Source organism: Strix aluco, chromosome 11 (genome assembly GCF_031877795.1).
Source record: "Strix aluco isolate bStrAlu1 chromosome 11, bStrAlu1.hap1, whole genome shotgun sequence".
Taxonomy (NCBI): domain Eukaryota; kingdom Metazoa; phylum Chordata; class Aves; order Strigiformes; family Strigidae; genus Strix; species Strix aluco.
Window position 1 is genome coordinate 16,728,703 of NC_133941.1, and position 20,445 is coordinate 16,749,147.

At 57.8% G+C, this 20,445-nt stretch overlaps 1 protein-coding gene across 2 annotated transcripts in view; it reads left to right on the plus strand.

The window, feature by feature from the left end:
- TEX264 (testis expressed 264, ER-phagy receptor) overlaps window positions 1-19,693 on the plus strand; it is a 43,368-nt gene extending 23,675 nt beyond the window's left edge. For both annotated transcript variants that reach the window (XM_074836295.1, XM_074836296.1), the window contains exons 5-6: window positions 11,289-11,460; window positions 18,849-19,693. In XM_074836295.1, the coding sequence (XP_074692396.1) occupies window positions 11,289-11,460; window positions 18,849-19,162 (486 nt within the window). In that variant the 3' untranslated portion in view covers window positions 19,163-19,693. The remainder of the gene's footprint in view (window positions 1-11,288; window positions 11,461-18,848) is intronic.
- Window positions 19,694-20,445: the final 752 nt, after the last annotated feature.

The following is a 20,445-nucleotide window of genomic DNA, read 5'->3' on the forward strand; positions in this document are numbered from 1 at the left end:
GGTAATGAGCCCCCTGGGACGCTGTGCCGGGGTCCCTGGTGGGCCGAGGAGGAGGAGGTAAGGGCTGCAGAGGAAAGGCAGGCACCCAGCCCCACCTCTCCTCTCCATGCCTGCCCTGGGCAGGGCAGCTGGAGAGATCGGTCAGCACATGCAGCTGCCGAAATGGCGTGTCCTGGCTCGAGGGTGTCTGGAGCTGTCCTGAGATCCCTGGTGAATTTGCCTGATGCCACTCGTTCGCCTCCCTTACCCCCTCCTTGCCTCTGCCTGTGTTTCCACCTCCTCCCGCATTGCAGGCAGCCTGCCCGTCTTTTTTGCCTTTTGCTTTCTGCCTGCCAGCGCTGTTTGTTTGCACTTGGGATTTCCTCGGGCAAATCGTTACCGCCAGCGGCTGGAGGCTCTGGGGGCTTCATTATCCGAGCTCACCGGTGGGAGCTGTCATCACGCTGGGGCTCGCCAGGGTCTCTGGCTCTTTGCCCTTTGCCTCGCAGGATTGCTGGCTTTTTGGAGTAGAGGTGGAAGCTGTTGGACGTGGGGGTTTGAAGGCAGCTTTCCTGGAAGCCTGTGGGGAAATGTCTCTTGTTTGTTTATAAAAATTCAGAAAGATGCTTGTCTTGGGCTCTGGCTTGCTTTTAAAACATGGGGACGTTTGTCCCCAGGGCAAGTGAAGGAGAAGCAGGAGCAGGAGGAGCAGTGAACCGAGGGTAAGCGGTGGCCCGTGGGTGAGTGTCCTGCAGTGGAGAGCCCAGGAGGGATCTCTGTCACCCGAAGCAAGCCTGGGCCTCCCTGAGCACTAGGTCAAACAGTCTTTCTGCACTGTTGGCTGCATTTAGCCAATAGCTTGAAAGATTTTTCTGTCCTGGAAACTTGCTTTCTGCCATCAGATTTGCTGATGCGCTGTACTGGTGACATGCTGATGGACATCGTGATCATCTTACCTATTCCTCCTCAACAAACCAGGCTGAAAGCTGCCCCGTCTTCCTCTTTGGTGGCCTTCCTTGCCTTCTACATGAGGCTGATAAGCCTAACATTAAGTCCCTGTCTGTGGGGAGGGAAGGACTATTTTGTCTGGGAATCAGGCGGTGACATCCCGGCTTTGCTCTGGGCTGCCAGTGGCTTTATCTGTGCAAGTTCAGCAAGGTTAGGTTCTTCAGCTTCCCTTTTCAGCTTTCTCAGTTGCGAAGGGATGGTGTGAGGCTGAGCTTAGCTCATCGTGAAATATATTCCATGAAGCCTGGGAGCCGGGGGCGTTGCAGAAAGACAAGGTTGTTCAAGGAGGTAGGAAGGGACAGAGGGGTATTTATTTCACTGGGCCATTTTCTTTCCGGCCGCATTAATGTGACACATGTCCTGAATTTGTCCTGTGACCAACAAGCTGTGGAAGAGCAGCTGGAGATGCCAGTGATCCTGGGAGTATGGCTTGTGCAGCTGAAAAACAAGAGGAAAGGGCTGAGATTTTGGGGGGGGTCAGCCCAGACCTTGGCTCAGGAGACCGAGAGCTCCCATATGCTCTGGGCACCAGGTGCTCCTGCTCCATCTCTGTTGCTTTGGTTTTGCTGCACAAGGCTTTCACCACAGGACCTGTTACGGGTGAGGGTGTGTGTGAGAAGGTTGGGAACAAGCCTCCACTGGACATCCCTGTTGCGGAAGGGCAAGTTTCTCAAGCGAGTGGTGGTCCAGGAGATAAAGCCGTTCAAAAGGGGGTTGAAATGTCCAGCTGGATGAGGAGTCCTCCAGGCTCTCAGCTGTGAGTTACCCAGGGAAGAAGACCTCTCACCACAAGAAACAACCTGTTGTTGGGTGTCTCAGGGAGGCGGGGGGTTGTACTCTAGGTTAGGGCTTACTCTCCCTGTGAGCAGCCTAATGAAGACCCATGTTTCAAAGAGGCTCTTTTTACCTGCATGATGCCCCACATGGGGTGGGAGACCACAGTGTGGTGTGCTGCCTGGCTGAGGCAGGACAGGCAGGAGAATGTCTTGGGCGATGATTCCTTTCCTGAAAGGCCCTGCCTTGACAAGAGGCAGAGAAATTGCCACAGCTGCTGCTCCTGGCAGCCTCGCCGAGGCAACAGAGCAGGCAAAGCGATTTAGCATCGCTCCAGTCATCCGTGATGGCAGAGATCATTGCATCAACCTCTTCAGCTTTGCGATTAATGCTGAAAAAGCATCCTCTGAGGGCTGGAAGGAGAGCGTTGGTCCCTGGAGACCTGCACTCCAAAGCAGAGGCAGCCCTCTCCAGCTGTGGTCCTCCTCTCCCGCAGCCTCATCCGCCTCCTTTCATGCACGGCTGTTGACCCACACACTCCTGTAGTGATGGAGTTCCTAGGGACAGGGACAAGAACCCAGGACTGGTTCCTCAGAGGAGAGATTATGTGGATTTACGCGGATTTCTTGTCTTATGAAAATCCAGTGTTTGGGCTTCTGAGTGGTTAAAACCAAAGTCCCCTTCAGAGAGCTTGTGTGTGGCAGTGATAGGGAAGGAGGAGGAGAGGAAGGGATGTGGTTGGGGTCGGGTAGGAGGAAGAGTGTGAGAACATATAGTGGAGCTCTGGGAAGCTGGTGAAAACTGTCTCCCCAGCTGGCTTTGCTTACCCATGATGGGTACAGGAGCAAGGCAGAACTGGAGACATGGAAAGCACCGAGTTTTTAGGAATTTTTTTTTTTTAATGTAAAAGTTTGATTCACTTCTCAAACTCTCTGCTTCAGGACTAATTACTACCAAATAACCGTGACACCAGGGGGTACCCAAGCCCCATGAACTGTGTGTGTTTGCACCATCTGCTCCTTATTCTGCAGGTGACGTTCCCATAGTTGGGGGCAGTAAAATATGTCTCTGGAAGCACATGGACTAACGTACCTGAGCGTGTCCGGGCTGGCAGCCTTGGCCAGGGCTTGTCCTTCCCCCATGCCAGGGGCTCTGGCTGCCTGTGGCTACTTTCTGAAAGGTTTTATCTTGCTGGAACTTGCTGCCTGGCTCGTCTCTGAAGATGGGGGATGCTCCTGGATGTGCTGCAGGATTTCTCTTGCTGCTCAAGTGGGTGTGGGAAGGGGAGGAGGTCCGGAGTGTGTCTGCGCCTGCAGTGAGGCAGGGCTGGAGCTTACTGCCTTTTACCTGATGACGGGAAGGAATCTGCATCTCTGTCCCGAGGAGGAGAAAAGTGTTCACAACTCTCACAGCAGCTTCCAGCAGTGACCTGGGAGCCTGTGCCTGGTCCCTGACAGCCCTCTCGGAGTGCTGGGATCTCCTGTACCCACCAACCCGCCCGGGCTCGTTCCTTCACCTCTCAGTTTGGCCATGCCTGACAGCTGCCGCTTTGCAGCTCCCGCGGCTCTGCCGGGGCGGGAGCAGCTGGGTGATTCGGCCCCGGGAAGCGCAGGCAGGCAGGCGGGCAAGGTGTAAATTGCATGGCGGGCTGCCTTCACCAAGGTGAAAATGAAAAACTCTCCCAGCTATCGAGCCTAGCGTTTCGCGGCTCCCACGGTCCAAATGCGCTCCTTCTCGCTGCTGTGGTGAGGATCTCGGGGGCTGATTTTCACCTGCCTGTCCTGAAGCCACGGCGCTGCCACCTTGGCAGGGTGGTGTCCTGGTTGCAGGCAGGATGGGCGGCTGCTGCAGGAAGAGGGGGAAGTGTGCTAGTGGGGAGGGCAGGGAGGGTTGCCGATGGGTGTGGGAGGTGCTAATTGCCAGGCACTGTATTTTGCTACCTGGAGGATTTGCTATCCTTTGGCGAGACTGTGTTTTCCGCTGCTATAGTGCCGGTGGTGCCACTCGTTTTTCCTGCTGGCTGACGGAAACGGCCTTTTCTTGATTGCAATAATATCACCTTCTGTTTCTGAAACACCTCGCAGCCCGGAGGATTTGAAAGTAAAGTGCACATGCGTGGGAGCAGTCTCACCACCTCTGAAATGTGAGTTTCTCCAGGCTGGGAAGCAGCAGCTGTTTCGCAGCCCTCGGCAGCCTGGTGTTCACGGTTGTGCCGTGTGCTGGAGCTGGCTTTGAGGGCCGGCCGTGCTGGGAGGCAGGGCCCGCCAGTTCCACGTTCATCCTGCTTGAGCTGCAAGCTGAGATGTTGGAGTTTCATTGATGCTTGAGGTATTACTGGTGTAAAGCATGTCTGCCTGCTTCTCCCTCCAGCAGCTTGTCCTCCCTTCTGCCCAAACCATCTCTTGGGCCGATGGCACCTCCCCAGCCCCTGCCTGCCTCCTGCCTCTCAGCAGGCAGCCCCAGGCACCCAGGCTTCATCCCTGTCTCCTGTGGTCAGGCTGCGGCTCAGCAGGGAGGACCAGAATCACAGAAGGATTGGGAAGGACCTTCAGAGATCATCCAGTCCAACCCCCCCGCTGTGGTCAGGGATATCTTTCACTAGATCAGGTTGTTCAAAGCCCTGTCCAACCTGGCCTTGAACACTTCCAGTGATGGGGCATCCACAGCTTCTCTGGGCAACCTGTGCCAGAGTCTCACCACCCTCATCACAAGCCATTTCTTCCTTATGTCCAACCTAAACCTGCCCTCCTTTGGTTTAAAACTGTTGTCCCTTGTCCTGTCACTACAGACCCTGGTAAAAAGTCTCTCTTCATCTTTCTTACAAGCCCCCTTTGTATATTGAAAGGCTGCAATAAGGTCTCCCCGGAGCCCTCTCTTCTCCAGCCTCTCTCAGCCTCTCTCCATAGCAGAGGTGTTCCAGCCCTTGAACTGTTTCCATGGTGTCCTCTGGACCTGCTCTGACAGGTCTATGACTGTCTTGTGCTGGAGACCCCAGAACTGGAGGCAGTGCTCCAGGTGGAGTCTCATGAGAGCAGAGCAGTGTGGGAGCATCCCCTGCCTCAACCTGCTGGCCACGCTGCTTGTAGGGCAGCCCAGGAGACGCTTGGCTTTCTGGGCTGGAAGCACACATTGAAACCAAGCTTGAAACCTGAGGAGGAAGGGGTGCCTTTATTTTTTTTGCTTTCTTCAGCTCAGACTTGGGACCAAAGCGGTGTTTAACCTCAAGCTGCTGTCCGGGCAAGGAGAAACAGAGACAGGGACATCCCCAGTCTGGGTCTGGGACGGCAGGATGGCCCAGCAAGGGGTCTGTCCCCTGGCTGAACTGGGAGAGCGCTGAAGGGTGCCGGGTGCTGTGCAAACTGAATTGCAAAGCCTCCCTGCACTACCTAGCACCCGTGGTCTAAGATAAGCGGGGATGACACACCGAGCGTGGAGTGTGTGAGGAAGCGAGGAGGATGTGGCACACAGCGCGCTCCCTCCGGTCCTAGCTGGTGGCTCAGTTTCAGCTCTAATTTTAGCAACTGATTTTAGGGCCCTTCAGCTCCACGCGGTTTTGTTGTTTCTTTAAAATCCCTGGGACCAAAGCATCCGACCCTTTTGCTGGGAGGAGGAGAGGATGAATGCCTCTGGCTGGAAGCAAGACGTGGGGGAGTCGTGTTGCCTGAGCAGGCGGGAGGTGCTGGCATGTGGGGATGGAGCTGACGGGTCCCCTGGGGGTCCCCTGCACTCTGCTGGGTGCCAGCTGATCTGCTGGCACTAACTGGAGTGGCCCAAGTGCCGGTGGCACAGGCGAGGGGAGGCTTATGGCAGTGAGGGTGTGATGATGTTCTGACTGTCTAGGGGGATGCTGGTGAGCTCCCCTGGTGAGCAGCAGCCTCCAGCGATGGGCACAACCCCCCCATGTGTTCACACCCACCATCTGTTCCTCCTCCAGGTGTGGTGGTGTAATAAATGGAGGGAGGGAGCTCTGGTGCAGCAGCGGGGCTGGAGGGGTGTCCCTCAGCATCCCTCCCCGTGCTCCCCCCAGGGCAGGAGCCAGACACCCACTGCATCACTGGTGTTTAGCAAATTGTACTTGAGGCTGCTGGTCCCATTTGGTAGCAGAGCGGACCTGGCTGTAACCCGGGCATGGGCCAGCCCCACTCTCCAGCTGCCTGTGGAAAACCCCCTCCTGTGGCTGATGTCGCTCTGGGATGGCAGCAGGATGCGGGTGGAGCCAGCCCCATGTGCCCAGCACCCTTCTGCTTCACTGAGATGGCAGTGGTGCATCCCATCACTGTAAGAGCAGAGACGAGCAGCAGCACCAGGCACATTGTGCCAAACTGATGTTCATGTGGCCCCTGGTAAACAACCCACAGTTTCTCCTTGAGTCTGAGTCCCCTCCCAGCGCAGGCTTGGACCATGTGCTTATCGGCCTCTCTGGGAAGTTGTTCTCTCAATTGGGACTGTGCGGAGAGAAGTCAGTGCTTAGGCTGGATCCTGCACCATCGCTTTCCTAGTGGCTGGCAGGCTCCAGCCTGTCCCAGCTTTTTGGCAGTGCCCAGCAGCGGATCCCTGGAGAGTGCATCCCTGGCCAGTGGCAGGGCAGACAGCTCAGGGGGCTGCCTGGTGCCCCTAAGGTAGAAGAAGGGGAGCGTTTGCTGGGTGATCGGTTGCTTGCTCTCTGCGGTTTTTCCAGTCCTGGTTGGGTTTTCCAGGCATTTTTTTACACGTTGCAGGCAGGAGGTCCTCTGGCAGGGGTGGGTGACAGGCGCAGGCGATGGCTGTATATGTGTGGCTCGCTGGCAGCTGGGGCGCAAGGCAGACATCTCTGTGGTGGATCCAGGAGCTGCTGGGCAGCACGGAGAGCTCAGCCCCCAGCCCTGCCACAGCAGGAAGATTGGTGGTGGCCCAAAAAGCCTCTCCCCTACTGCTCCCACAGCCATTGGCCCTGAAACGGTGACTCAGCGGGCTGGCGTGGCTTAACCATTGCCCTGTGAGCCATGCCAGGAGGTCTTGGTGATGGGGGGGTGGGGCTCTGGGGCCAGAAGGCTTGTGCCCAGAAACAGGACTAGGACAGCAGCTGCCTCCCCACCACCTTTCTGGCAACCCTAGAAGTGTTTTGGGGCAGACAGTGGGTTCAGCTGGAGCCTGAGTGCCAGCATGCCCGGGCATGGCAAGGATCCCGAGAGCAGCCGCAAGGCTCGTTTGCTGGTCTCCTAACAAGCTGAATTCTTCCAGCAGTGGGAGATGAAGCAGATCCAGTTGGTGGCATTTGAATTCCTGAGCAGACGAGCCTGACAGAGTGACAAAGCCGGTCCCCGCAGTGCCCCAGCTCGCCTTCTGTTTTCCAGCAGGCGCTGAGGGGCATGGCGCAGCGTGAGCACCCTGCCACCCCCTTCCATTTTGGCACGATTCTGATGGGATTTTAATGACTGCAGGTCACATCTCAGCCACCTTGTTGCATGTCCCGTAGCCTTGGGACTGCTCTCCTGGCTGCCTGAGGAAGCGGGGGCGTCCTCTGTCTGGGAGGCCATGCCCAAGCCACTCTGTGGGCAGATGAAGGGGTCTATTCCTTAACGGACAAGTGGGGAGAGGAAAATTTATGCTGCCAGGGAGGTGCCACCTCCCACTGCTGGGGAAGGTCTCCCAGAACGCTGGTTTGGTGCTTTCTGATGCACAAGGCCAGGGGATGCTCCATTTCTAGAGGGGTGAGGCCAACCTGGAGGAAGTCCTGCAGGGAATCAGGGGTGGTGGGTGATTTGGAAACAACCCGGGGTAAAGATTGGGTGGGGTGTTATTTCACCTGGGAAAGAGGAGTGCAAGAGTCTTCCCCTCCATAAACCCTCGTTCCCAAGAGGATGGTGAGCAGCACCCCACCGCAGCCCTTGGATGGGCCAAGAAGGAGTTGGCTTCATGGGAACTGGGGGGTTGGACATAGCAGGATATGCCAGAGCTGCTGTGCATGTCAGGACTGAACTGGTGGGCTCTGGATGCATTGGCCTTTGCTGTGTAGCTTGGCTGTATGGATTACGTGCAATAAATCCCATGCCTCCGGCGCCCGGTGGAGGGTCCCACATAGAAATAAGCCTCGCACACTGTGCTGCCACCTCCATCTTTTCTGGCCGTAGGAAGGTTGAGCTCCCGGCGGAGGCTGAGAAGGCAAGTGACAGAGCATGACCTTGCGAAGGGATGAGTCCCCTTCTCTGCCCTACTTACCGGGTCCTGCTGTCCTAGCCAGAAGCCTGGCCCCGACGCCGTCGGCGTCCCACTGCTCACCTCTTGCTGAGCTCCTCCGCCTGTGTGAGACTGCATTTGATTTGACTTGAGGGCTCTGCCTTGCAAACTCCACATCCACCTTGCTGCTCCATCTGTTGGCTTAGCTGCACAGTTAGCGAGGGGCTTCCTCCTCAGCTGCAGAGTGTATTATTGCCTGTTGTGCATCTCTGTTGTTTTGCCATGTTGTTGAGCCTTCGCTAATTCACTCTCTGCTTACGTCTTCGCCTTTGGACTCTGCTCTCCAGTCTCGCTGGGCTGTTTCTTTCCCTTGCAGCAGCCTTGCAGCCTTCCTCTCCGCTGGGATAATCCTAAACCCACTCTGTGCTATGTTGACATCCACCTCTTGGTTGCACTTTGCTGCACCTCTGCCTGTGCTTGCCTGTCCTCTGCCTACCTCCTGATCTCCTTTGGGATGATCACAAGGGCGATCTCCCTTGCATCCCCTTTGGATTATCCCCTTAGCGATTTCTGTTGTCCTGGCTCCCCACCTCATTGCCTCTGCCCTTTCCTCAAGTCTTTATGGAGTCTCATCCCTTTGGACCCAGCTGGACTGGACAGCATTCCCAGCTGCCACCTCCCTGCTCCTTCTTGGGGACTTTGTCCTCTCCTGAGCCCGGCTGCCGGTGCTGAGCTCTGCAGCAGCCCTGCCAGGAGCTGGGTTACTCTGAGAAGAAGTGCAGAAGCAGAGGCCAGTTCACTAGCCTTGTTCCCAACTTGATTTGTACAGGCATCAATGAGGACCACCAGGCTCTGGTTTCCCTCCATTTTCTTTTGAGGAAAACCCTGCATGAACTGGGATGAAGTCAAGTGTTAAGCATCCTTGTAGCTGTCTGTAATGAGGCAGGCGTTGGTATTGACAGCAAGTGTCCGGCCACTTCAGCATCATCCCACCGACCTGGTCCACAGCCATGGGCTTTGGCTGCGGGGCACCTTGGCTCCTCTGGCTTCAGGGAGACAAAGCTGCTTCCCACCCTGGCAGGGTGGAGCATCCCCGTCTATCTTATAGGATAATCCTTGAGTGTGAAGCAGCATTTGGCTCAAGAGCCAATCTGGGACCCTGCTCTTCACACAGGTGTGCATTTTTATTCCTTAAAAAGCCACAATTCCCTTATTTTATGTGCATGGAGGAGGCATTGTTTGTGTTTCGGGGGGGGTCACTACTATGGCTGTGTAATTGGAAGGAGAGTTGTAGCAGCCTAGGTAAATTGTAAGGAGAGGTTATGTCCCAGATCCACTCTTTAGGAAACCAGGGTGGGCTTTGGGAAGTCAGCTTGGGATATGTTGGAGGCTGGACTGGAGCCCTGAAGTTTAAGACTGGTTAGAGACCTCATATGAATTTAGTGAAGGTCTGTTTGCTCTAAAATCCTTTGAGTTGTCCCTGTCTGCATTAAGTGATGGAGGGCCAGCTGGATGCATCCAAAAAACCTTGGAGATACCCGTCTCTGGTATGTGTTGCAGTAACCTAAAATAACGAACTGAGCTGAAGATTGGCTGATGGGCTTGTGGTTGGTAGAGCAAGGGGCAGAGCGGCAGGGAGGGTTCTTGTCTGAGTTGTTGCTGAAAAAGCAGGAGTGATATGAGCCGCCTCTGCTCTGCTGCTAAAAACAGTCTGGCTTGTTTTTATTTAATACAGTTTTGATCTGTGTGCGTTAGTGTTTCACCTGCCTGCAAGTGGGAACTCCGGGCTCCAAGCGCCTTGGAAGCCCGCCCGCGTCCCTGCACGTCCCTGCGGCACGGGGCTCGTGAATGTGGTTCCTCTCTGGCTGGAGGAGGGACTCTGCCGAAATTCAGGCTTGAAGATGTTGGGATGGGATGGGCAGAGCTTCTGCTGGGGTTTGTGTTTCTGCTGCTGTGGTGCCGCTGGGCAAACTGGGGCTCTGCAGAGCCAGCTCCTGCAGGCTTTCCTGGGAAAATAGACCTGAAAATGGCTCATGTGGGGTTTTCTCCTTGTCTTGCTTGCGCAGCATCCTGCCAGCATGGAGGTAGCTCTCCAGGTGGCCTTACTGACAGCGCTGAGGAGGGGGTTGGCATTGGCTCCTGTCAGTTGTGGATTCTGCCCGGTGCCAGCATTTGACTGGGAAATAAATGACTTGAAATCAGCTTGGTCCATCCCCAAGGATGAAGGGGATCAGGACTGAACAGGCTTTTGTAAGGACATGATTGATGTGTCCATAGAGCTCGTCCTTAGAGAGGGGACAGACCTGACTTTGGAGAGCCCCGGAGGGATGGGGACCCTGCTAGAGGATGTCTGGGCAAGCCATGCCGGGGTGATGTGGCAGGGAGGAGAATGAGGATAGCTGAGACAGGGAGAAAGCGGAGGATAGTCAGGGCAAGGAGGAGGAAGAGGATAGTTAGAGCAGGGAAGAGGAAGAGGAGGATAGTCAGGGCAGGGAGGAGGAGGAGGAGGATAATCAGGGTGGTTGCAGGGTTAAATAAAAACTGTCAGTGATTTGAAAAGGGGAAAGAAAGAAAAAGAAAACCCGCTGAAGAGACACTCTCCCTTCTCACCCAGCTTGTAATCAGCCGCCCCCTCTGCCAGCAAGCAGCTGGTGGGCGAGCAGGCGAGGAGGGGGTGGCAAGAGGGGTCCAGCTGCTCCTCAGCCCAGCCCCAGCACCCTGAGAGTCCCCACAGCCCTGGCTCAGCGTGGGCCGGCGCACCCGAGGGGGACATGCCCCCGTCACAGGTCCCTGGCTGGGGGAGCTGAGGTCTTGAAGTGTGCTGCTGGGGGGAGGTGGGGTGAGGAAGAGGAGGAGGGGGAGTTATCTGAAATGCCAGGGATTCATCTCCCACTCCCCCTGCCCTTGCCGTTCTGAAAGGAGCTGCTTGAGCTGTCGGCTCTGGATTATATTAATTAGCGGAGAAGTGCTATGCCTGCTCATGGGGCCGTGCTGCCAGGAGACTTGGCAGGTCCATGCGAAGCAGCTGCTGGGCTCCCCAAAACCCCTCGCTCCAGCCCAAAATGAGCACGCCAAAAACAAGGCTGAGCCAAGGGAGCTGCATCTCCCTAAAACTTCAGCATCTCCTTCTTGAGCCTGGCCAACCGCTCACCCCCAGGGCTGAACCCACCAGCCCTGGCACGCAGGGGGCTGTTGTGAGAGGGAAGGCATCACTGTGGTTTTGGGGTGGGACCCACCACTCCTCGCTGTGCCCCCATGTCTGTGGGCGAAGCAGGTCAGTCTGCAGTGCTGCCAGGCCAGCAGGTCTGCATGGTGGGGGGCTGCCGGGGCAAGGGCACATCCCTGACCCGCTGTTACCTGCTGTGTTTCAGGAGAGGAAGCTGTGTGCCCACCCCCGGATTGAGATCTACAAGGAGGACCGCATCTACTTTGTGTGTCCCCTTGCCCGCCAAGGGGACTTCTACGTGCCTGAAATGAAAGAACTGGAGAGGAAGAGCAGGGCTGCAGCAGCTGAGGCCGAGGATGCCCAGACAGACATCACAGGTATCTGTGGCTTGCGCACGGGCTCTGTCTTTGATCGGCATCAGCCCTCCCAAAGCCGGGGGTCCTGGTCTCCCCAGTTTTGCCACCTGAACAGGCAGAGAGGGGCTGACCTGTGCCCACCAGGCACACAACTGCTAAGTCTCAGCACACCTCTTCCCCTCACCCCAGGCTGAGATAGGATCTCGTCCCTGAGGTGTCACGCCGTGCCTCAAGTTGCACCCGGGCATCCCTGTGGCATCAGGGCGAGGGGCAAGCTGCCGCCGAGCCGCTGGCCCACTGTTGTCAGAGCAGAGCTGGTTCTCACAGCTTTTGGTTGCAGCTGGGCTTGTTTTTCTCCTTGTCATATACATCTTCCTTGATCTCATCTTCATCTGTTACATATTGGGATTGCGAAGAGCTTAAATACCAGGTTGCTGTAGCTGGTGGTGGAGTTGCCCGATAGCATCTGCTCAGCGAGATCTGTTGGAGCCTGGATGTATTCATACAGGAAGGGACCACAATGGCTGTAGGCGCAGAACAGCAGTGCTATAGTAACCCGAAATGCTAGTTGCCGTCGCCAGCCCACGTGCTCACATGTCTGCGAGATGCGGGAGCCGGCTAGCCGAGCATTCCCGGGCGCTGAATGGCGTGGCCAAGCCGGCCACTGGTGGGGGCAGCCACCTCCTCCTGCCCCACAGGTCGTCCACGCTTGTGTAATGGGCATGAAAAAAGCATGATGGCTCTCCTCGCCTCCCGGGGAGTCTGGTCATTTGTTTTAACACATCTTCAGGTTTGGGTTGCTTTAATTCTTAATTGCGTGCAGCGTAAAAGCAAGCCTGGAAATTGCTTTCTGGGAGCTCTGTCCATTTAGCGCTGCAATGAAGAGTCTAATTGGAGCAGTTTCCCAGTGCTTAGAGGTCCTGTTTTCATGGTGCTCACTCGGCTCTTCACCTTTTTGTCTGCCTTGTGTTGGGGCGGCTGCTCTGGGCACTGGCCCGGGTTGACCAAAGGCACCCCACAGCCTGTTCACTCCGGCACCTTCCCATGGTTGTCTCTTGGTTTTGGAGAGGACAGCAGGACCCATGTGAGCAAAAGCTGCTTCAGGTCGGTGGTTTCAGCAGCTGTGTGTGCCCCTCTCTGCACCTCTCAGGGTGCACGGTCCCGCAGCACAGCCAGGGGATCTCGGTGCAGCCGCTGTCCTGCGCCCTGGCTGTCTTGGTGCTTTCCTGGGGACACCACTGCCAGCCTACCCGTGGTGGGGGAGTCCCCTGCCCTGCTGGAAGAAGGGCTGGGAATGTCTTCCCAATTTTAGACAGCAAATGATGTTGGACTTTGTGATGCAGGAGACCCCGGGCTGGGCTCTCCGGCAGCAGCTCTAGGCTGGCTCCTCCACCACCCCTTCCCTTCTAGTCACGTAGGTGACTTCTGTCGGTGCAGTCTGATGTGGTGTCATCTGCTGAGTCTGCACAAAACCAGCTTAAAATAATAATAGCTGTGAGAGGTTGGCCTTGCCTCTGAGACTAGAGAGTCGAGGTTGGATGTCGCACTGTGATCACCATCGCTTCTGGGCACAGCAGCAGAACCAGGTCTGGTTGGGCACCATCACATCCTTGCTCCAACCGTCAGAGAGGCTCCCAAGAGGGCCGAGGACATGGCAAGCTTTTGGGTTAATTGTGCCACTCCTGCGTGAGGATCCTGGAGGTCCCCATCATCTCCTGCATCCCTGTGATGTTGCAGTGCCCCAGGCTGGCATGACTGCTGTCAGCTGGGGGGGGTGGCACTGTGTGTGGAGGTCCTGGGCTTGTGCAAAGGGAAACGGTACCCAGTGAGCATCCTGCTGACTCTGGGGACTCGGTTTGTTGCCTGTGGTGCTGCCCCAGCTCCAGCCATCGAGTGGCCGTCGGGCTGCCCCTGGTTCAGCAGCAGGGTCAAAGTTGGGAGGTGAGGTGGGAGGGGGCAGCTGGTCTTGTCGGGTTCCACATCTCACCACTGTGTGGGTTTCTGAGCCCTGGTGCGAGAAGAGAGCCCACTGGAGGATCTCCCCTCTGCCCAGCCACTCGCTGGAGATGCCTTGAAGGAGACGCCTTGAAGATGACACCTTACAGACCGAGCCTGGTCGTCCCTTCCCAAGTATTTTCTGTGCTGGGATCTGTGCAACCACCTCTGAGTTGGAAGAAGAGAAAGCCCCGGTCTCTTTCCCCATTTTTTTACTCTCTTCCTCCTGGGGGAGCAGCTCAAGGAGCAAGCTCAGCTTAGCCACAGCCCCTTCAACAGGCATGATGGCCGTGCGATCTTCATGACTCAGCAGATGCCGGCGTGTCTGTGACAGCTTTTGAGCTTTCCTCTGCCGACTGGAGAGTGGGCACACAGTGTCCCCATCTGCTTTTCAGTGCGGTCTCCCCTCAGCCCCAGTTGCATGGATTTGGGTTATTTCTTGATCCACCTCAGCTCTGTGTGTGTTTCAAGTGGTCCTGCCCCAGCGGAAGCTCAGGCAGTGCTGGGATGCTCCTGGGTGGCACACAGCTCCTCTGGCTGTGCCTGAGCTGCACAAATCCAGATGCAGGGCTCCAACACCCTGCTGCCTCGGAGAGCAAATGGGGGACTGGGGAGGTGCTGAGCCCCTTCTCCTCTCCTTGAGACAGCTGAGGACGCTCTTATGCACGGCAGCCTTGGGCTCGCTCTTCCCCCTCTTCACAAAATACTGAAATAACAGCATTTAGCGTGCAATTTCAGAGCAAGAATCATATGTTGTGATGTTCTGTGTGGACACAGCACCTTTCAGTCACGGCTCACAAAACTCCCTGCCAGCAGCTGTATTACGCTTTCCTCAAATTAAAAACTTCAGGAGTTCCCAGTGGAAGGCACTGCCATTTCTCCTTGCCTGTTGTGGCTGGTGCCAGGCAGTACCAAGTGATTGGGTGTGTAAGAAAAGCTTGGATTTGTTTTCTTGAGCCTCCTGACCTTGGAGCGCATCTCTCCATTTAGGCTGTCATCTGCTGTCCTTGCTCCTGAGCTCACCCTGCAAGGTGCTGGGTGCCTGCGGCTCCGAGCGAAGCCAGTGGCCGCAAAGGCTGCAGGACGTGGTCGGGGGTCTCTGCTTTCTGCTGCAGCTGTGCACAGAACAGGGTGCCGTCAGCTCTGCTGAGGACGGACACACTTGGCACGCAAGGAAGGGGCCGGGGGCTGCGGCTGCCTCCGCACCAATTCCAGCCCTTCTTCACCATTGTCAGGGTCATCGGAAAGACAGGAAGCATTTTTGGAAGGCGGCTGATGGGTCTCCAGGGGGCCAGTGTCAATCACGATTAGTTGTTTTGTACTTAATTATTTTCCGGGGCTTTGGCATCAGTGTGGCGCTCGGCAGGCCCTCGCTCCCGGCTCGCTCTCAGCAGCATGCTCTCCAGCATGACCCGGCTGCGGCGCATGGAAGGTGAAAGCAAACAAAAGCAGCCTCTTGACACGGGCTTGCTGGCATGAACACAGATGGTTTCTAAGCACGTGGCTCTGCCCAGAGTCTCAGGTGCTCATTTTCCTGGAGCTGAGTCTGTCCAGCAGCGTCCGGGTGCAACCGACGGCATCACCCGCTGAGCCCCAGTGCCACGGGGGGAAACCTTCCCTGATGTGCTCTGCCTCATCCCCGCTTACCTCCGTCCTCCGCAGAGCTCTTGCCTGTTCTGCCTGTCTCTACATCCTGAGAAGGGTCTCAGCGTGCAGCTCCTGCCATGCCTTCCTGCTGGTCTGCCTGCCCCAGCCCCTCTCCTGAGAGCTTGTGTGCGAGCTTCGGCAGCGCAGAGGAGCTGTGCCCCTCCTGGCAGCACATTCATCTATTATTTAGCAGCAGAGGTGATGAATATTTGATCGAATGGGGGAAAAGAGAGGGCCCGAGTGCAGCAAGAGGGGAGCAATGTTCGGGCATCAGTGTCATGCTGGGGTGATGTGGGAGGGGAGCTTGTTCTCCTTCCCGGAGGGATTTGGGGATGCCGGTACCCGGGTGCACAGGGCTGCATTGCCTGGGGGACCCAGCTCCCCACCACTTGTTAGCAGCATGGGGTGACTAGTTCCCGTTGCCCCCATTCCTGGCTTGGTGTTGGCTGCTTGGCTACCCTTCTTCCTAGGTGGCCCTGGCTTTTGAGGGACTCCTCAACACCCCAGCAGCGCTTCACCTTTGGCTGTGCCTCTTTTTCCCAAATTAAAACTTCCCAGGTTCCACGTTCCTGCTGAGTGAAGGTGCAGCGGGATGGCTACACCGTCCTTGGGGGAGCAGAGCAGAGCAGGGGTTTTCCATGGAACGGGTGGCAGCTTGCTGCATGCCAGAGGGAAAAGCTGTGCTGGGTTCAGATGCTGGGCTGGCTCCTGGTGCAGGGACCAGCCTTGGGAAATGGGATGCAGGGAATGGACAGTGGTTAGCTGGGGGATGGAGCAAGGTGCCCGGGGCAGGACAGAGAAGTGGGTGTGAGGGCTGCCGGAAACCTCCACATGCCCGCGAGATGAGAGCTGAACCCCTGCTCACCCACGAGGCACCTTCCAACGAGGCTTTGGTTGCCCTCTTGGAGCCTTGCTGTGCTCTCTGCCTGTGCTGGGACAGCTGGGGACTCCTGCCACATCCCACTGCCAAAGCTGACCCTGCACCATCCCCAGCAGCAGCGGCTCTGTCTCTCATCCTGCCTGCCCTGGCCATCCCTCCTCAGCCAGGCTGGGTGGCTGCGCCAGAGCCAGCCTTGTCCTGCGCACGCGGAGGAGAGCGAGGCTGCTGAAATGGACAAATTAGCCAGCTGAGGCTGCTCAAATATGATCAGAAGTGACAGAGCAGTGAAAAAGTGCCTGGCTGAAAGGAAACAGGACTCCATTTATTGTCGCCCTTGGAGCGAGGGAGAGGGAGTCGGCTGCAGGGGTGAGAACAGCGGTGCTTTCCCGCGGTGGCAGCTCAGAGGAGCGTGTAGGTCAGCTTCATCCCTGTCTTCCCCTTCCTGAGCTGCTGCTCCTCCCCTCAGAAGCTCCTTTGCTTTGTGGCCGGGGGTTACATGACGGCTTCCCAGCCGAAACCTCCCCCAGGGTGACACAGGAGGGGTGCTGCTCAGGCAGGGCACGGCTTGGGGGTCAGGTTCATTCTTCCCCTGCATTTCAGAGGGACACAAGATGACCACGAATGACGTGAGCTGTCATGAAGCCATAGTAGGAATGTGTCCATGTCACCTCAGGTCACCAAGGTGGCCAAATCAGATTTTTTTTTTTTGAGATCCCCACTAGAGACCTTGCAAACCCTTAGTTAGCTTCAAGGCTCAGGGACCACATGCTCCCCTCCCTCCCCAGCAGCTCTCCATCTTCCCAGAGGCTCCCTGCTGACCCACTGCCCTGCCAAGGTCCTGCCAGGTAGGACAGCGTCTCCCGCCTTTCTGCCACCTGCTCAGTGGCCGCCGTCCCCTTCGGCGAGCGCCTGGCCGGCAGCATGCAAAACATCCTTTTTAACTTAGAGTAAATGTAGTTTCCATGTCGAGGTGCTCCCTGATGCTGCAGCAAAGACGTCGGGTGATGGCGAGCGATGGTGCTTTTCTCTTTTTCATGGGGAGGTCACCGGGCATTGCTTGGGTGGGTGGCCCAGGGCTTGGCTCGTGCCAGTGGCTGAAGGGGTTGCATGCCATGGCCAAGGCAAGAGGGTGGAGGCTCAGGCTCCTCTCTGGGCACCCGCTGAGCAGGATGAAGCTGATACACCATGCAGGTGGGATGAAGCAGTGGATACTCTGTCTCTGTGGGAATTTCCCGGCTGCTTCTTGTCCTGCTACCGCTGCTCGGTCCTCTCCAAACAGCCCTCACTCAGCCGGCAGGACCGTGGGATGATGCCGCTCAGAAGGCAGAGGACTGCCATTTACAAGCAGTTCTGCTGGCAGCTGCCCAGGCCGGGAAGAAAAACAGCAAAAAATGGAATTTAAGGGTGTTTGGAAGGAAAGTTCCCTCCCTGGTGGGTCTCCTCCAGGAGATCAGTGGCTGCCACACAGCTGGAGGAAGGTGAGCAGCCCAGCCCCGGGCACCCCAGCTGCAGGAGCCTGGGGAGGCTGGAGGTGCCCACAGGAGCGTGGGGCAGCCCCGTGCCGGCAGATAGAGCCAGCGTGGAGGAGAGGGCTCTCCTCTCCCTCCTGGGACCCCCTCCATGGTCGTCACCGTCCTCTTTGCCACTTCCCAGCCCCACTACTGGCAAGCCGCAGTCCTCTGCCAGTGCCGCTGCCGAGCAGGGCTGCTCCTGGTTTCCCTCCCGGTGTGGGGCATGATCCTCGGCAGGGGCATCCGGCCTGGCATGGACGGAGTCCCCGGGGGAGCAGAGGTGCCGGGAAGCAGCCGAGCCCGGCACACGCTTCCCGCCAGTGCAAGGCAGGCGGCAAGAGGGTGGAACGGGGAGGTCCGTGACGGAGGAGACCACCCAGTGTTTGCTGCCGCTGTCGTAATTAACAGTGTGGATCTGTGATGTCGTAATCAGTGACGTGGATCTGTGATGTCATAATTAACCACATGGATCTGTGATGTTATAATTAACAATGATTAATGTTTTACAGGAGGGTTTTGTCTCCCGGCTGGTTGCTCTGGCAACAGCACTGAGCTGCTGGTCTCAATCTGACACGCTCGTCTCGTCGTCGACTCCTTAATGGTGTTGTCGACCGAGCTAACGAGGCAGGGATCCAGGGAGGGGGCGGTGGGCCGAGGGGTCCACCCGGGCAGGCAGGGGCAGCCCCCGGTGGGGCTCAGCCATGAGGTGGGGTGTGGGCTGGGAGACGGGTGACATGGAGAAGTGCCAAGCAAGCTGGCAAGGCTCTCCCCATCTTCTAGCACCCCAAGTCCCGTCTGCCAGTGCCATGCCTGCCTTCACACTGCTGCTGGAGCTGCCGGCTGCGGAGGAGCCACGCAGGGAGTGGGAGCAGGTTGTAGCGGGTGCTGAAGGCAGCATTAGGGTGCTCTGGCCCAAGGCTGGACGTACACCCACCTCTGGCGGTGGCAAATCCAAGGACTGGCCTGTGTGCCACCATCCCCTTGGTGCTCAAGCAATGCTGCAGCTCCCCATCACCCTCGCAGCCCAACATCCCACTCCTCGCCCCGTCCCCAGCTCCCAGGCCAGGCATTCTCCCTAAGGAAGGGCTTGCCAGGTCCTTGGGAGAGCAGCAGTGGGGTCAGGGCACGGCTGGGAAGCCAGGGGTTGGTTGTTCCAGCTTGGGGTGTCCTGATTTCAGGGAGCTGCTTGAGTCCAGCTCGTGTTTGTCTTGGTCCGGTCACTGCTCTAAGGCACAGGAGGTGCCAAGAGGCAGGAGCTGGTCTCCACTGTGGCCTGATGTCTCTGAGGTTTCTGGTGGCTTCGAAGGCTGTGGCACCCCATCACCACTGCTTCCTTCCCACAGCATTCACTCCCTTCCCTTCTCTCTCCATCCCAGGGGCCGACACCATGAGTGAGACGAGCTCCATCAGCATAGAGGCCACAACTGACAGCAGAGACACCTCGGTGGCCACCTCCATCCTGCTGCCCTTCCCAGCCAGCCGTGGCCGGGAGGAGGCGGACAACCGCAGTGAGCACAGCTACAGCGAATCGGGAGCCAGCGGCTCCTCCTTTGAAGAGCTGGACCTGGAGGTCACCGGGGATGGGGAGGGAGCCCCAGGCCTGCTGCCTGACGTGGGCTACACAGGCAACCAGGAGGTCACAGACAAGTGGACCAAGGAGCCCATCGCTGCCGAGAGAGGAGAAGAGTGAAGCAGAGACCTGGCTGCCTTGCCTCCCGCCAGAGTCTGAGTTACAGGGAACCAGTCGCCTTTCCCACCTCCTTCCTCTCAGCCAAGAGATTTCGGTCGCTGATTCCCCCTGGAACCCGCTCTCCCTCTCTGCAGAAAGGGTGTTTGACCATTTCAGGGACACCGGGAGGTGGGGGGGTCTCCTGCAGTGCTCAGCGGTGTGGGGTAGGTGCAGGCTTGGGGGCCAGCGAAATGCATTTGCTGTTTGTGTGTCTAGATGCGTCGCAAATTCCCCGCAGGTGTCTCGGGGTGTGTGGTGGATGACAGAGGTGTCCCCCCCTCGTCTCTGCCAGTGCCCCTCTCACCCACAGCTTCTCTCTGCCGCACCGCCACGTGTTTTCTAGCACCAAAGAGCTGTGAGTAGGGTCGATTGGGTTTGTTCCCCTCTTCTCTTCCCCTTGCTGAAAAATGGAAACATCCCGTGTAAACCTGGTCCTCCTGGCACTGCCACGGGCACTTTTGGGGTCTGTAATAAAGTGGATGCTTTTCCTCACTGGTGGCCGGTGCCATTGCTGACTGCCTCTTGGCTGATCGCGCCGTCCTGCCCCGTGGCAGGGAGGGGGCTGCCCCCCATGCCCCCCCGACCCATCCGGGGAGCTGCCTGAGGGCTCTGCATCACTGCTGCTTGCACTTGCTCCCTGCCCAGGCAACCCAGCGGGGCCACAGGGACCGTCCCTGGCTTCTGCAAGCTGCGGGGGGAGCAGGGAAGGGTCCCAGCTGCCCTGCCGAGCTGGGCTAGGCTGGGCTGGAGGGAGGTGGCATCCCCACTCCTCTTGGGAACCTGCTGAAAGTAAAACCAGTAGAGCCAGGTCCCTGGGCTGCTGGTGGGCCTGGCACTGCTGCGCTCCTCCTGTGGCGGGGGGACCAGCCTGCCTGCACGGTCCCTCCCCGACATCCCATCTGCCTGGTCCCGCAGCCGTGGGGTGCAGGCCGGGAGGGCTGCCCATGCTGGTCTCAGTTCCCTGTCCCCAGCTGGGGACGATGGAGCAGCCTGGTCACCGCCGCGGTGTCGCGGGGCAATGCCGGGTGCTGGAGCACCTTTCCCGGCTGGCAGAGCTCAGCCCCTGCCCTGCCCCGGTGCCCCAGTGCCTGCGGCAGCCCAGGGCTTGTCCCCCAGCAGACCGACGTGGTGGCCCAAAACCAGGGCTTGGAATGGGGGTGCAAGGGGCAGGGTGGCCTGGCTGTCCCTCTGTGGTGGGGACGTGTCCTCCCTGGCTTGGAAAGGTCATGATTAGTCCTCAGCCA